Here is a 17,775-nt window from a genome sequence, read left to right as displayed (position 1 = left end):
ACCTTAAAGATCCTTTGGAATTTGTGAGTATACACTCCTGCTATGAATATGCTGTATCCAAAAATAGTAAAGACCTTTTCAACGGAGCTGGTATTCAGGCAGTACTTAGCAAAGGTGGGGAATACTTCACTTTTTCCATCTGGTGGATCAGAAGTATGGATATGGTAATTTGCCATGATTCTTTCATTTGGCATGCCTTTAATACTATACGAGTGTATCCTTAGGCCGAGTGTCATATGGCATAAATGATAGGATAACTTAAAGAAGAAGGGGTGTATGGAAACATGTGCAGGCTTCAGCATTCTGTGGGAAGAAGAGAATAATTCCCTTCATATCAATGTTGACTGCACTATCTGCATTTCTTGTCCCCAAAGTGTCATGATTCTGTTCCCTGGAACTGGCTGGTAAGACAGAAATATGATTCAAAGCAAAGACCATACTGTTCTCATGTATGATTTTAGTGAACTGCAAGCTGCTGAAAACATCAACATATTATTAGGCTACAATATGATATATATAGTATCCAAATTACAGGAGAAACGATAGAGCCTCCTCATATTCTGCATTGTATAAACCCACCAAAAAGATTCTATTCGTTCTGGGCCACACTTTTATAGGGGTATTGCCAATGTGGCGTGTTCCCAGAAAAAGGATGAGCAGGATGAGGAAAAGGCACTAAAAGCCATCTCATCTGAAGTAGAGCCAAAGGGAATAGAAAGAATTTTCCTGAAAAAAAAAAAATTTTTTTTAAGAGAAATACCGAGATCAGTCCTTAGCTTCTGAGCATCTATATTTAAACGGTGGTATGGGGATGCCTGGGTGGCTCAGTGGGTTAAGCCTCTGCCTTCAGCTCAGGTCATGATCTCAGGGTCCTGGGATCCAGCCCTGCATTGGGCTCTCTGCTCAGCATGGAGCCTGCTTCTCCCTCTTTCTCTATCCCTGCCTCTCTGCCTAGTTGTGATCTCTGTCAAATAAATAAATAAAATCTTTTAAAAAATAAAATAAAATAAATTAAAATAAAGGGTGGTATGTAAGGACGCCTGGGTGGGTCAGTTGGTTAAGCGTCTGCCTTGGGCTCAAGTCATGATCCCAGGGTCCTGGGATCAAGTCCTGCATGAGGGAGCCTGCTTCTCCCTCTGCCTGCTGCTCTCCCCCCCCCCCCGCCCCGTTTGTGCTGTGTCTCTCTTTCTCTGACAAATAAATAAATAAAATCTTTACAAAAATTTTTAAAAGGTGGTATGTGAAACACAAAGAAACATGAAGCTTGTTGCATGACACTAGTCTTTAAAAATATGGAAGTTATGTCTTAAAGACATAGAAGAATGGCTGTGATCAAAATTGAATAATAAATGCAATATAGAGGTGTAAGTCAATGACTTTTGGAATTCAGAAGTTTAAGATTATATCCACTAGAAGAAATCAGAAAATATTTCACTGGAGAGGTAGAGTCTGGACTGGACACCACAGGATGGAAAAATCGGGGTACTCAGCAGTTTCTAAGAAAATATTCCAGGTGAGGGCACCTGTGTGGCTCAGTTGGCTAAGCGTCCAAGTCTTAGCTCAGGTCTTAGTCTCAGGTCTTGATCTCAGGGTCGAGTCAGCAGTGGGCTCCACACTGGGCATGGAGCCTAGGCACCTGCACATACATAAATGTATATATATGTATATACATGTGTGTATACACACATGTACATATACATATTTATATGTATATATGTATATTCCAGGTGGAGGAACAAATGCAGTTATGAAAGCAATGCTATGTGAAAGATGTTGTTAAGTAAGAAGTTAATGCAAGGGCTCAAATGCAGTAAACTTTTGGTAGCTTTTCAAAAAATAGATTTTGAAGGGCTGTCTTTACTCTATTATCTGCAATCAAGTGCTACAATGTAAAAGAAAGTAATGAAAGGGTTGATTTCTCTATGTTTTAAACCCCTAAACAAAACAAGACAAAACCCATTTGATATCATCTAGGATCTCTTCAGTAATTTCCACTAATGTAATGCTAATCAGGCCACGAGAGGATAATGAAAGTAAAATCTTTCCAAAGATCAAGAAGGTATGATGTGAGAGTTTTGTTCTTCATATTTAAAAGATTGTCATTTAGAATCAGAAGCATACTTGTTCTGTATTTTTCCGGAGGATAGATTTGGATCAGTAAATGATAAGGAAGTTTTCAACTCAACTCGAGAACTTCCCACAATTTAAAACTGTCTATCCATAGAACAGATGATGCCTTTAAAGCAGGTAGCTTTTCCTAAATTGAAAGTAGAGAGAGTCAATTATCATATGGTTTCACTTACTTGTGGAGCATAACAAATAACATGGAGGACATGGGGAGATGGAGAGGAGAAGGGAGTTGAGGGAAATTGGAAGGGGAGGTGAACCATGAGAGATTATGGACTCTGAAAAACAATCTGAGGGTTTTGAAGGGGTGGGGGGTGGGAGGTCAGGGAGCCAGGTGGTGGGTATTGGGGAGGGCACGTATTGCATGGAGCACTGGGTGTGGTGCATAAACAATGAATTCTGTTACACTGAAAAGAAATAAATAAAAAAAGAAAAGAAAAGAAAGTAATAAAAAAAAAGTAGCTACATTCTTTCATGATGACTAGTTGATAACACTGTATTGTGTAATTGTGCTAAGAGAGTAGAACTTAAATGTAAATGTGCTAAGAGAGTAGAACTTAAATTTCTGTCTCTCTCTCTCTCTCTCTCTCTCTCACACACACACACACACACGCACACGATAACTAAGTGAGGTGATGGATTTGTTCATTAACTCAACTGTGGGAGCCCTTTCACAATGTATACATAAATCAGATCATTATGTTGTACACTTTCAATATATTACCATTTATTATATCTCAATTATACCTCTATAAGGCTGAATAAAACGTGGGAAATTATATGGGGCTCCTGCTTGATTAAAGCTCCAGCTTGGGAAAAAGTTAAACTTAAAAAAATAAAAAGAAAGAAAGAAAGTACTCACAGAGGGGCTCCTTGCTGGCTCAGTCAGCAGAGCACGCAACTCCTGATCTTGGGGTTGTAAGTTCGAGCATGTTTGCTGCAGAGATTACTTAAAAATGAAATAAGAAAGGGAGAGAGAGAAGGGGAGGGAGGGAGGAAGGAAGGTAGGAAGAAGGAAGGAAGAAAGAGAGAGAAAGAACTCACAGAGACCTACTAAACTTGTATCAGGATTGTTATAGTGAATTTCTGAATCTGGTTACAAGTGAGTCTAGTGATGTTCTTAGGATCTCTGCAACCATAACTTTTTATGTAATTGTGTATCTAAGCTACAGACACCATGCAAAGCAGAGTGAAAGGGGCAGATTCATTTTCCTAAGTCATGGGTGGTTCATTCTTTTCAGCAGTCAAGGGTGAAGTCAGATACCAGTGTAAAATGTTGTGCAGGATTCAACCCAAACACTTTATTTTATTAAGTCAAGAATGCAATCTGATTTAAACTACTGTGTATAACCATTGTAAGTTCTACTGGGAAATGTGTGGTTTTCTTTTTTCTTTAAGCGTAGAAGTAAATTTTGTTCAAATTTTTGTGGAGATTATTAAATTGTCAAACAAATTTAGCTATACCACTTTTGTTAGGCTCATTAGATGTTAAATAAGACTACAGTGTTCTTGGCTGTGAGAGGAGCTTGACCAATTCCTGACAGACTTTTGATTAACCATATTATATAAATATTTGCCAAATTGTAATGTCATTTCATATTAGCGTTCATATATTGTGCAGTTACATATTATACTGAGTATAGTTTAATTCCCAATAGCATAAACATTTGTGACTGATGAAGCTACTTGTCTTGATATTTGGAACTTAAGTTACATAGTTGAATTCTCTGGATCAACTAAAGCCATGTGCAGAAGCAGAAATATGTGCATGTGAATCTAATGCCCTTGTGTTTGTTGTTTCCAGCTGCAGTATTGAAGTATGAGAACAACGTCATGAATATCAGGCAATTCAACTGTTCTCCTCACCCATACTGGCTTCCAAATTTCATGGATGTCTTCACTTGGTCCCTGCCATTTGTTGGGGAAAAAGGTGTGTTGGGGAATCTTGAGATTTTCTTAATGTAATCATACAAGAAGGAAAGGGAGGAGATGGGGACTCTTCTAACCAAAAAAATTCATGAGTTGCAACATGAGAGAAGTGATTTGAAAGTATGTCACCGTATATACCCTGTTAACAAAATGCAATGACTGAAGTAAGAGGAAGCAAAAGCAATGAGAAATACCAAGAGTATTTGTATCATCTCGTTGGAACAATATAACTCTTTTAAAAGTAACAGATAGGGCACCTGGGTGGCTCAGTGGGTTAAGCTGCTGCCTTAGGCTCGGGTCATGATCTCAGAGTCCTGGGATCAAGTCCCACATCGGGCTCTCTGCTCAGCAGGGAGCCTGCTTCCCTTCCTCTCTCTCTGCCTGCCTCTCTGCCTACTTGTGATCTCTCTCTGTCAAATAAATAAATAAAATCTTTTAAAAGTAACAGATATATAGTTTTAACTGGTTTCAAGCTGTAATAATGGCTCCTTTTTCTCCTTACCCCTTTGTATTAATTCAAAAGTGCTATTTTATTTTACAAACTCCCTGTCAAATTAAAAGATTACGATAGCTATGCCTTTCTCACACTTCTGATGTTGATAATAATCATAGTATGATAGTGATCAATGGCTGTAATAATTTGAAAGACAATATATACAACAAAAAAATGGTTCATGACAAATAGACCATCATGTTTACCAAGGGAGACAAATTTACATTTAAAAAGCTGTAACTATTAACTTGTCCCAGTTTTTCAAAGGAATTGTCTTGCCTTTCCTTCCTTCCTTCTCCCTTTGTTTTGTTTTCTATTTTGACCTAAACCTCAACAAAAATTTCAAGGACAGGCCGGCACCCATTGAGCCTGAGTGTTTAGGTCAGGAGGCCTTGGGACAGACCAGGTCATTCCTTGTGCATCTTGGCACTAGAGCAGGTAAATAGACATCAGAATAAAGGTAAGAGTTTGCACATGTTTCAGCATCCCCTCGGAGGGTTGTAGAGAAAAACTACACATTTTAAAAAATATTTAGTTATATTAATAAGTATGTATAATATATTAATGTAATATTTATTTTCTGATAATATTTATGGGGGGGTTTTCCTTTAAATGTCCTACAATGATTAAACCCAGAAGTTATGATTGGTCAGTGAATAAATCTTTCTTTCGGACACCAAAATAAGTCAAGAATCAATTTTGAGAGTCTCTGATAAGTATTCCCAGCACTACCCATGTCACCACATTCCCACCCTGATCAGAACACGGCATGTGTTACTGTCCTCTGTTGGCTTTTCAGGAAACAGAAGCAGTGTGAAACCTGATAACTGTTGGGCACCCTTTGAACACCCTGCAGTTGGGTTGTTTCCATTAAATGTTCAGATTTTGAACATCTGTTTTAAAAGAACCTATTCATGTATTTGAGTACGTAATTCACTTTTGATAATTAAACTGAAGCTATGGATTAGTGTTGACTACACTGGTGTTTTACTCTTTATCATATGTCTTCCACTCTAGAGGAACATGGATTTCAAAGAGTAGCTCTTGAGGAAATAGTGGGCAAGTTTCTTTTCACCTTTCAACCTAATTTTAGAAACGGTTAAATGTAAATAACATGCATCTTATAGTGTAAAAGTGATGCAGTACTAATTTCTGTGACAACACTTTCATGCAGTTTTATTGTCATCAATTTAGCCAACTGAATTTCTTGTTAAACTTACCTATGTTTTATTGTTAAAGACTTTTTGAAAATAAAATTTAATGATACATGTATCAATTCATTTATTTTTAAAATTAGTATCCTCAAAACTACCTCAAATATATTATTCCCTCAATCAGCATTTTTTATTAAATACAGAACTACATGCCTATCACTGTGCTGGGTTCTCTGGGGGATTAAAAAGATTTAAAAAGAGATCTAGCATTCATTGAGTCCCTGCAAAACAGAAGGTCGCAATGTGGTCTACATCTCGTAGCCTCATAGTACAACAAGTAAAAATTCAGAAGTAGCCCTCTCTCTTTCATAGACTTATGGTATATCCATAGCCACATATTTGGTTGTCCATTGTCTGTTGACCTATGGCTAGTTAAATGTTATCATAGACATGAGCTAATCCTTTTATAAACATAAATTCTGTGTAGAATCACAAAGCCGGTTATCTTTAATGATCTGAATTTTATAGAAACTATCTTGCAGGAGATTCTCTATACAATACAGGTAAGAAATGTTATTGCTAAGCTTCAGAGTAATCACTAAGGTTATAATAAAAAATCTGAACGTTTTTGCTTTTATTTTTTTCCTTTTTAGTGACTGAGATGCTGGTAAATGTGCTCAACATCTGCTCAGATGATGAACTGGGGTCAGAAGAAGATGGATTTGATGGTAAGAGACTTGAGCCTATGTGCTAATGCTGTTTGCCAGGTAATCACGTGGTATCTCCTAGGTAACCCAAGAGCAAGTCTCTAAGATTAAGCTTATGTTAAATTATAACATAATACTGAGAATGGAAGGTACTATATTTTCCATTTGCTTTGAAGAAGCACACACACACACACACACACACACACACACACACACACATATACCATGAAATAATTTTCCCATTACCCTGAAAACAGTGAACTATTTTATTAACCATCTTTCTTTCTTTTTTTTTTTTTAAAGATTTTATTTATTTATTTGAGAGAGAGACAGTGAGAGAGAGCATGAGCTAGGAGAAGGTCAGAGGGAGAAGCAGACTCCCCATGGAGCTGGGAGCCTGATGTGGGACTCGATCCCGGGATTCCGGGATCATGACCTGAGCCGAAGGCAGTCATCCAACCAACTGAGCCACCCAGGCGTCCCTATTAACCATCTTTCAATAGCTCACATTGCTAAGTGATTTTTTTGGCCCCTTAAAAAAAAGAAAAATTCAACCCCGTAGCAGACGTTACCATTTACTACGTAACTTTCGAAGAGTGCCTTTAGTGAAGTTGTTCCTGTCAGCTATTCATATTTTGATGTTTATGATAAAAGAAGATATTTACACATTGATATGTTGGTATTCATGTCAATACCAGTATTTTTTTCCTACCTGTAATAAGTAATGAATAAGCTATGTCGCTTTTGTATTGTTGTTTAAGATACTATTTGGTATTCTGTTACCCTTGAAGAGTACGCTACCTCTGTAAGAGATGAAGACCCATCAGGTGAAAGATGAAAAGAAAAAATTGCTGTGGCTCTTACCACGGCACCCCAAAATCAGTGGAAGCTAACCAAAATGTAGTTGGAGGAAGAGAGTGCGAGAGCAAACCATATTTCCATAAACATGAATAAGGACCTACTCTTTGTAGGGCACTTAGGATGCCAAGATACCGGAGACTTCATCAAGTCGCAGTCTGGATAGAGAGACTGATGCATAAACAGAAAATATCAATGGAATAAGACAGATTATAAATTGAAGAGTGAATGTGGCAGCAGAAATTAGATATTGAGGAAATTTAAACTGATAACATGTTTCCTTTTTTTTTTTTAAGATTTTATTTATTTATTTGACACAGAGAGAGAGACAGCGAGAGAGGGAATACAAGCTGGGGGAGGAGGGGGTGGGGGAGAGGGAGAAGCAAGCTTCGGGCAGAGCAGGGAGCCTGACCTGAGCGGAAGGCAGACGCTTAACAGCTGAGCCACCCAGGCGTCCCAACATGTTTCCCTTTTAAAACTGCACTTAAGTCAAATGAAAACTGAATGTGGTCCTTTCTGAAAGTTAGAATCTAAACAGCATGATGTAATGTTTACTTGGATTTAATGCAGGTCACATCTACAAGTGCAAGATACTAATGCTTCAGGCAAAAGTAAAATAAAAGTACTCCTGTGCTCATATGAATTGAGTCTATGTACTTAGGTAAACGTGGAGTGTCAAGTTGTGCCTATCCTATCCCAGTTTTCCTCCTTTCTATAACTTCTCCCAGCTTCATTACTTATTTGTCTCCATATCCTATTCTTTAGTCATAGATCACGTTGCAAGGGTATGCATATTATAAGGAAAGAGAGAAAGTAATATATATAATACATGTATATATACATGAATATTTACTAGGTTAGAATTAGCTAACAAGTAGTTGTAAGAACTTACTTCAGTAACTATATTCATATATTTTGAAATATCCAAGAGTTCAATGGATATTTTATGCTTTATCCAGGTTCTAGATGTTTCATATGCTCTAGCCACAGTCCGCTACTGATAACTCTTCCAGGGACAGTGATATCATTCAAGAGATAATATTTTTATCATGACAGATTTTTCTTCTAAAGGAAGAATACCACCCTGGCAGAATGTAAATCTTAAAAGTCAAGGGGCGCCTGGGTGGCTCAGTGGGTTAAGCTGCTGCCTTCGGCTCAGGTCATGATCTCGGGGTCTTGGGATCGAGTCCCACATCCGGCTCTCTGCTCAGCAGGGAGCCTGCTTCCCTCTCTCTCTCTCTCTCTCTCTGCCTGCCTCTCTATTTGTGATTTCTCTCTGTCAAATAAATAAACTCTTTAAAAAAAAAAAAAGTCAACACACGCTTTTCAATAGATGTCTTTCCCTATGGTCCTTTTATTCCTCAAAAGAAAGATTAATTAGCATTAATACGGTCATGTGCCTCTGTTAACAGACCTCTTTTGCAGTCAGGTTCATTGGCCAATATTTATAATACAGACAATATGATAAACATGTAACATAAAGAATAAATAGTACTGCATAGTAGACCTGTAATAAGATGTTTATGATAAGTAGACTGTAATTATACATTAATTCATTCACTCAGCAAATATATATTAAGCACCTAGTGTGTGCTAGGCACTGCAGCTAAAATGCCTATACATTTCAACAGTACAGGTGTTTCCTGCCGTTAAACATTACTAAGACTAACTCAGTGCTTAGGTCAGCAATAGTTCTCTTTGGCCACCCTCTTGGTCACTTACATGAAAGGGTATATTTTGTGACTTACTCTGCTTTAGAATAATTACTTTCAGTCATCATCCAGTTACTCATCAGCAATTGCTTTTAAGCCTGTTAATTCCAATTATGGAGTGCATGTGTTTCATTAAATCTTTAGTCAGTCCTGCAGAGAAAGAGCTATGACCACTAACTGATCTTTAAGCTCACATCTTATAATTAGGCCCTCTAAGGCAAACAAAAAGAAAATAGAAATAAAAATTTTAATTAAAAGTATGTTGAACTTAGGACATTATGCATTTTGAAGTAAATACTCAGAAATGTTCTTTAGTGTCTTGTGTAACATGATGCAAAAACTATGAATTTCTTCAAAGTTACTCAAAGTACGAGTTGGAAAACTTTCCAGAACTCTTTGACTCTCTGAGATTATAGTTTATTGAGAACGTATATTGAAGTTTCTTCTTTTGGAGTGAGGGGTGCAATATTATTTTCGACCTTAGGAGAAAGTGTCCCATTCCTCCCAGGCCCTCCCACATGCAGCCTGCAGTCTGTCTCTCTCTAGGGTCTGGCCCTCTGCTCTGCCTACCAGGCTCCCAGGCTTATAGGCTACAGAGGTGGAAAGCAAGAATCAGAAGACCGCAAAGGACTCAACTGAGCCTCTTCCTTAAAGGGCTACTAATTCTAAGGGTGCGGTTGGAGAGATGTAGAATTTCTTCATGAGTTATTTATCAAGTTCTTCTTAATATTTTGTTCCATATTCAATGTTAACTGCAAAGTCAAAGGTAGTAATGATAACCTCTACAATCCATGACTATCTTTTTGTCTTATCAGGTTGACTTCTTAGTGTCTATAAAGTCTATAGCAAATAGGGATTCTTTTCATTTCCTAGAGGAATGGAAGTTATGGGATGAGTTTTGGTTTTCCTTCACATTCCATCAGCTCCCCTTTACCATTTAACGATGGCGATGACAGCATTGACACTATGTGTCAGGCATTATTCCAAGTCCTTTATATATATTCACTCCTTACTAATTTTACCCTTCTGACCAACAAAAATTCATGATTATTAACGGTCATTATTTTTAACTACATTTACTAAGTGGTTTATATTATCTCCTCAAAACAACCTGTTGATATAGATGCTATGATTATCCCTCTTTTACATTTGAAGTGATTGAGACTGGATGAGGTGAAGGTAAAGTGTAGGGTCACACAGCTAGTGAAGTAGTAGAGCCTGGATTCAAAGTAATGTCTGCCTTGTTCTCAGACTCTTGGAACTTTCTACAAACTGTGATTACAATGCTTGAAATCTTTTTCTTTGAAAGAGTGTGATGCCTTTTTGTTGTGAAGAAACAACAGTTAAACATAATATAGTTTGTTCTGTTTAAATATACTATAAAATAAGAAAGTTTTTTTTGCACTAGCTAGCCATGAAAGTCAAATAAATGGCAATTAAAACAGTTTCATTCTATACCTTTAATTTTAGTTTACTCCAAGAAGTTATGTGATTCATTGTATTAAGGATTTTGTTGTAGCTGAGCAGACGATTAACTCCTGGCTCCTCTAGTCTTTACTAAGTAGAAATCATGCCATGAATTACTCCTCCTTAGCGTCTGCCTTACAAATAAAGGAATTTGATAGCCTATGTAGAACAAGGTTGCTATTTTAAATTGGTCTGTGGTTCTTTTATGTTGAAAATAAAAACTTTTATTATCTTGTAAAGTTTTGAAACTGTTTAAACAATGCATGTCGTTTGAGGATCTAATTTATATATATTGGGGTCTTTGTTTCCTGTTTCTACTGCTGATTTTGGATGATAAAATTATAGTCTGGTTTCAATTTGGGGTTGTTATTCACCAGACCATTTTAAAGAAAGAAGAAATCCAAATAGATGTATTTCATTTGGGTAGTTAATTCTCATTAATGAAGAAGACTCATTTCAGACCAAAGATTAGAAAGTTATCCCAAAATTGGGATGGGGGGGAGCTGACAGAAGTCAAGCAAACTGCATCATTTCAAAGGTTTCTTTATTGTTCATTATTACAACAAGAACATCTGGAATAGTGATAAGCATTAGGAACCTAATAACAGTTTCATGAGTTAGAAATATTTATTTGGAACTTTCTTTTAAGTCCTAAAATCGTAGACTCTGAGATCACATATATGTGTTTGTGTGTGTGTGTGTGTGTGTGTGTGTGTGTACACACATATATACACACATACAGAAGTTATGTTTGAGACTACGTTATGTGGCAAGTCTGGCTACCACAGAATTGTGAAGGTGAAACTGAAATCCTGTAGAATAAGAAAGGAAAGAAAAGTATAATAAAATGAAGACATTTCAAGCCAAATATAGTTTCAGGCTGCACTGGAAAGACTTAATATTAAATTAGAATTTATTCCTCTGCTTTCATCTAAAGAGCAAACCACATGGTGGAACTCTTATCCTTTATCCACATTTTTGCCTTATCCTAATATTAACCACAGACCAGTCACTGAATATGGGATAAGAGCAGTTTTTTGCAAGCCTCTATGAACCCATCTAAATTTATACAAGAAAATTATCTCCCATCGTCTGCTTTGAATTATTAGGTAATTCTTGATATGAAATATCATAGGTTCCAGAGTGTCTCCCCACTTCTTTTTGTCTAACTTAAAAAAGCCATTTCCAAAATTTTGAAGGGTGAATTGGGAATTAGTGGCACTAACATGGCATCTGATTGGTCCCTGAAGAATACCTCTATAAAGGTTTGTTATATTATTTTCTATCAAAACTGTATTTAGTTGCCATGATGAACGTATGAGACAAAATTTCATCTTAAAAACTCCCTTCTTCTGCCTTTGGCATCTGTCAGCGACACATATACCAAGAGCCATTAACCTAGAGTTTCTCTTGTGGCTGCAATTATTGTCATTTCTGTGCATCTCATCATATCCTTATATATTTCAGGTTCCTGATTTGAAAAAAAAAAGTATGTCCTATAATAATTGACAGTTTGGGGTAAGGGGAATATTAAGTTTTAATATAAAAAATAGAAACATTTAGTGGTGCCTGGATGGCTTAAACAGTCAATCGTCTAACTTTAGCTGGGGTCATGATCTCAGGGTCCTAGGATCGAGCCCCACATCTGGCTCCCTGCTCAGCAGGGAGTCTGCTTCTCCTTCTTTCTCTGCTTCCTCCCCCTGATCCTGCTGTCTCTGTCTCTGTCTCTCTCTCTCAAATAAAGAAATAAAAATCTTAAAAAAAATTCTAAAGACCCCAAAATTTACCTAGAAGCATTAAAAAAAATAGAAACATTTAAAGATTTATTTATTTGAGAGAGAGAGAAAGAGAGCAGGGGGAAGGGCAGAAGGAAAGGGAGAGAGAGAATCTTCAAGTAGACTCCCAGCTGAGTGTGGAGTCTGACATGGAGCTTGATCCCAGGACCCTGAGTTCATGACCTGAGCTGAAATCAAGAGTCAGCCACTTATCCAGCTTGCACCACCCAGGAGGCCCCCAAATAGAAACATTTAGATATAATAAATAAATAAATAGCTTCAAGGAACACAGGGTGATATGATTCTTGTTCTGTCAACATTGACACATGACCTTAAGTTGGTAAGCTTGGAAAAATGCTTGCAAAATGAACAAAGGAAGAGTAGGAATATAAATTAGGAACTTGATAATGTATCTGAAAGTTGAGGTGACCAAATCAAAACAATGATAGTGTTAAGAATAAAACAAAGTGAGCTATTCCAAAGAGCTGTCCAAGAACTTAGAGCTATAAATCAATGGGGTAAAGGAAAGAAAAGTTGATTTTGGTGGTTCAGGCCTAGGGGTCTAGGAGGATGAGAACATTTATGGAAAAACACACAAGTTTCAGGAGAAATGAGTTTGAGTAAAAGGGACACACATAGCTCTGGAAATGTCTAAGCGAGGTTTGGAAGTGGAGTCCTGGAAATTGGGAACAAAATCTGGGCTGGTGGTAGAGACTTGGAATGAAACGTCACAATCGACTCTATTGGCCTCTAAAGTTGCTGACATAAAAGGGTAATATCAGAAAATTGCAGACTAATCCTTAAAATTAACCCTTGTTGAAGCTGGGGGAAAAAGACAAAGGAGAGAAGGAGAAAGAAGGAGCGATCAAGTAGAAAGGACCAGGATTGTATACCGTTTAAGGCAGCAGCTGTTAAAAATATTTGCACCAAGTGCAGAAAAATTACTGTGAGATATAAGTCTGGCCAAAAAATGAAATATTAGGACATCACTATGCTTGTCAGATATCAGATTATTGAAAGGAGATGTTTATGGTAGCTGTGGTATTTATACCAGCTAAAAAAGAACATAGAAATCATTGGCAAAGGGCCAAAAAATAAAATTCAGAGTACCTCAATTTTCATATCATATTTTTATTTTATTTTATATATTTTTAGTTCTCTGTAAAAATACTCCTTCATGGAATATCTTTTTCTGTATATGCAGGCAAACACATGGTTTCTGCCTTCGTTGAGCTGAGAGGCTTGGGCAGCAAGAAATGGATTTTAAGTATTTTGTCTTACAGAGGCTTGAAAGGGTTAAGGGAGGGAGCATGAATTGTGACAAAATATTTGACAACTCAAGGAGAAAATTTAGAGGAGTCTTTCTTGTCTTTTACTTCTGACAAGGAAAAGAAAAACACCTTATGTATATTACTCCATTTGGATGTACAGCCATGTGAGAAATCCATGTAAGTTTTCCAGGAAATGATATGAAAAGATGGGTTTTAGTTGACTGTTGACCAGTGTTAAGTTCTCTTATCTTTTTTATAATATTTGAGTTTGAGTGAGGTAATTGGAGAAAGGAAAGACATACATAGAAAGAAAAAATATTCAGTATTTTATAAAAGGTTTTGTTATTTTTTCCTCAGGATTTTGTGAATTACCATCGAGTTTAGTGTTGTTTTTTTCAATTACTTAATATTTTGGTCTATAATGTAGAGTGTAAGCCATTTTTGTCACAATAAATGTATCCTTTGTACTCTGTACCATTTATAGTAAGGTAACTACTTTTGTTTTGTTATCATGGTTATACCATAAAAAGGAAGCAAATAGTTTATATCCAATATATCATTAAAGTTGAAACACATATAAAAAATACACAGGGATTTCATACATAGTAGGCTAGAAATTCCTATCGTATTTATGGCTATTGGTGTTTTGGGGCCTTGACTATCATACAAGGTGCCTGGGTAGCCATCATATTGTAATCAGTATCATCAAGTCTAGCTTATCATATTTAGTTGCAACAATTAAAGTCCTTTTAAGTTACTAATTAAAATGATACAATGACACAGACATTGAAAGTACTGCTTTCCCTTCATATTGTACTACCATGATTTTGCACAAATGTGTTTCTTTATTACCTAGCCAGATTTTCACATTACATAGAAGCCAGACTTTGCAGAACAGAGTAAACATGAAAAAAACAGCCATATCATTGTTGGTATTTGGTTGGGTCATGTCCACCATCGCCAGAATATTATGCTCATAGTAAGATAATACTCTTGAATTTTATGTTGCATTTTCAGAGACACATGTATTTTACACATGTACAGTATTTATACCCAGGTTTAAAAATCATTAATTTTGTAGTATTTGAGCCTTCCTCCAACTAGTGGTGACATTGGCCAAATTACACTAAACATTAGCTATTGTGTATCTAAGCATACATTTCAACTGAATGTATTTGAGAAAGAAATTTGAGAAATTTGAGAAAGAAACCTGAATACATTCTTTATTTGAAAGGAATTGAAGTAGAGAACTCTTTTTCCTCAATGAAGGCAAAGATTTTGTGTATATGTCTATATTTTAGAAAAACATCACTTCTCACAAACAAGGTTAAGGTAATTTGCATGTGAGTGAGGCATTCTTCACAAAAGGGACTAACTAGAGTGGTAATGGAAGCTTGCTGGAAAGTGATACCATAAGGAAAGATAATTCGTCTTGTATTTTTGGCAGAGCTTTCATGATTCTCTTTGTACTAAGCCATTTTATGGGTCCAAGTTGTCTACCTGAAGTACTTATATGAGAATAATTATTAGTTAATTAACAACTGCAGACAGAGCTGTTATGAGTCCAACGTTTGTAAAACATTCTTTTGATAATAATCATTTGATCTCTGATAATGAGTTTAAGGACTCTATGAAAAAGTGAAATAAGTGCTCAGAAAATCTAGATTTTTTTTTTAATTTATCTGACAGAGATCACAAATAGGCAGAGAGGCAGGCAGAGAGAGAGAGGAGGAAGCAGGCTCCCCACTGAGCAGAGAGCCCAATGTGGGGCTCGATCCCAGGATCCCGGGATCATGACCCGAGCCGAAGTCAGAGGCTTTAACCCACTGAGCCACCCAGGCGCCCCAGAAAATCTAGATTTTAAAAATATTTTTCTATGAGTGTAGTCTGTTTTTGCTCTTCCTCTTTACTTATAAAAGTTTTACTATACTTTTACTATAAAACTTTTCTTCCACTTTTTCTCAGCACAGAAATAGAAATCTTGATTATATTTTGTCAGTCCACCTTTTGGAAGTGTTTCTTTTCCCTCCCTTTCTTCCTTCCTTTCTTTCTTTCTCTCTTTCTTTCTTTCTTTCTTTCTTTCTTTCTTTCTTTCTTTCTTTCTTTCTTTCTTTCTTTTTCCTGAAAACTGAAACCAGCAGCATCCTGGCTGCCAGCATTTTCCCCTAGTAAATGTGCCATCATCTGGGGCCCAGCCTTTAGCCTGGTTGGCACAAAATAAAACTGAGGTCCCAACTTGGGGAGCTTGATATTAACAAAGATCACACAATCAATCTTTTAATCTACAGTGAGAAGTGTGAGTGTTAGAGGAATTGGAATGTCCACCTCTCCGCAAGCATTTCCTTCTTATTAATAATGATTGCAAACATTGCTGAGTACTTCTCATGGACCAAAGCTCTGTGCTAAGTGCTCTAGCAGGTAACACGGTATCGGACACACGTTTGTTAAATGTTGAATGAACACATTACTTATTTAATTCTTCAACCCACCTATGAAGTGGATCAGTCAACCTGCTACTGTAATGGATTTTGGCTCTGGGTCAGCACTTTTCAGCTGTTGACTTTAGGTAAACAAATTATCATCTCTATTCCTTAGAATCATGCTAAGGATGGAGGAGACTAATAGTACTTCCTCTAATGGTTGTTGTGAAGGTTATGTGAAATAATGCAAATAAAGCACTTTGAACCTTCTTGACTTTACACAACCTAGACTAGAAACCTAGTCACCTGTCCAGGACAGCACAACTAGTGAATGGAATTGCTGAAGCTCCAACCTAGGTCTTTTATTCCCAGCCAAAATTCTTCGCCATGGTTCCCTTCTACCTCCCACTTGCCAGTATCTTCAGGTCTTCAGAGAAGTGAACGAGCCTGCTATTCATGATCCGAAGCCTTGCACTAGGGCCAGAACCCTTGAAGCCTTTGCTCCCTGGACAGAACTTCCCTAGACATTTCAGGTGTTTGCCTCAGCTTCTCTTCTGTACTCTGCCTCTGTGGCCCACCAGCACATTTTTGATTGGCGTATCCCCTTCCTCTGATAAGATAATAATATCTGTAGGTGTTGTTTAAGTCTCACTTAATTCTCCTGTACATGCCTGTGTGCTGATCATAGGCCACAACCTAATGCTCATTTCTTTATTCTCATTCTTGGGCAAAACATCACTGCATCCCCCATGTGCTGGCAAAACACCCACCTAGGTCTTGAAGAGCACCAGAAGACCTTTGAGTGGCTTTCTTTCGGATAGGCTCAAAACAGGCCCATGCCTCCAGGTGGGATGGGGCGGGTGGGGGGGCTGTCTCCACTGTCAGACCAATGAGTTGCCTTACTTCTCTCGGCCTGTTTTTTTATTGTGCTGTCAGATGGTGCTCAGTTCATTTTCTATCTAGCATATGACACGTAGGACCATAAAACATATTTTACTCTGTCCATTTCCCCCCTTAATTTGTATCATTTCAGAGATAAATTTAGTTTAGATAGTTTAAATGTAGTTCTAACATTTGATGAATGCATAAATCCATAAAGGTCCAGAATTCAGTTCTAGTGCATGCATCCTTTGGCATTTAGCATACATGCATAATGAGGTCCTTAATAAATACCTTTTTGAACCGTTACATCCTCACCTATACACAAAACAATCCTGGATAGCTTGGACATCCAGGCATTATGATTGCTTCTCCCATAGCCAAGAAGTCTAAATATTCACTTGGCATTTATTATTTCATTTCGTTTTGCTTTGATTTTCACTTGTCAGTTTACAAATTTGATGTGTTTCTGTCATGATAAAGAGGCCAGTCTGACCTGGCATGTGAAATCCCATTAGTTTCTACTTTGATAAGTATAAGCAACTCAAATGTTCTTTGTAAGGCATAGTTTGACTATGTGATGGTTTCTCGAAAAATCAATGGAAGTTCTCCAATGTACTTTGAGATCTTTTAATTTTTACCCAAGTTAGATTTATGTATATAGCCAATTTCTGCAAATCTTCTGAGGAGTCCCTGAACAGATGGGACAAAATGTCTCAGAGAACAAAAGTCCGTGGAATCAAATTAAAACTTGTAAACAGAAGTAACTTTTAATTATGCAGGATAACCAAATAATGACAGTTACTTGACATTTGGGAGTAGTCTGTACATTTTTAAGATTTCCTATCCAAATAATTCATTTATGTTTTATGACAAGAAAAGCAGGGAAAAAAAACAGTCTAGGCTGTACTGGCCTTTCTTGGAATCCATTACACAAGAGAGGCTTTTTACTTTAAAAATATATATATTTTAAAGGATCTTCT

The 17,775-nt window shown here is 37.0% G+C and overlaps 1 protein-coding gene across 4 annotated transcripts in view; it reads left to right on the top strand.

The window, feature by feature from the left end:
- PPP3CA (protein phosphatase 3 catalytic subunit alpha) overlaps window positions 1-17,775 on the top strand; it is a 323,097-nt gene that overhangs the window by 281,017 nt on the left and 24,305 nt on the right. For all 4 annotated transcript variants that reach the window (XM_047718083.1, XM_047718084.1, XM_047718086.1 and 1 more), the window contains 2 exons: window positions 3,932-4,057; window positions 6,357-6,431. In XM_047718083.1, coding sequence (XP_047574039.1) covers window positions 3,932-4,057; window positions 6,357-6,431 — 201 coding nt within the window. The remainder of the gene's footprint in view (window positions 1-3,931; window positions 4,058-6,356; window positions 6,432-17,775) is intronic.

The sequence above is a fragment of the Lutra lutra genome, chromosome 2, assembly GCF_902655055.1.
Source record: "Lutra lutra chromosome 2, mLutLut1.2, whole genome shotgun sequence".
NCBI lineage: Eukaryota > Metazoa > Chordata > Mammalia > Carnivora > Mustelidae > Lutra > Lutra lutra.
The sequence above is the reverse complement of the archived record's forward strand: the minus strand, read 5'-3'. Positions and strand labels throughout refer to the sequence as shown.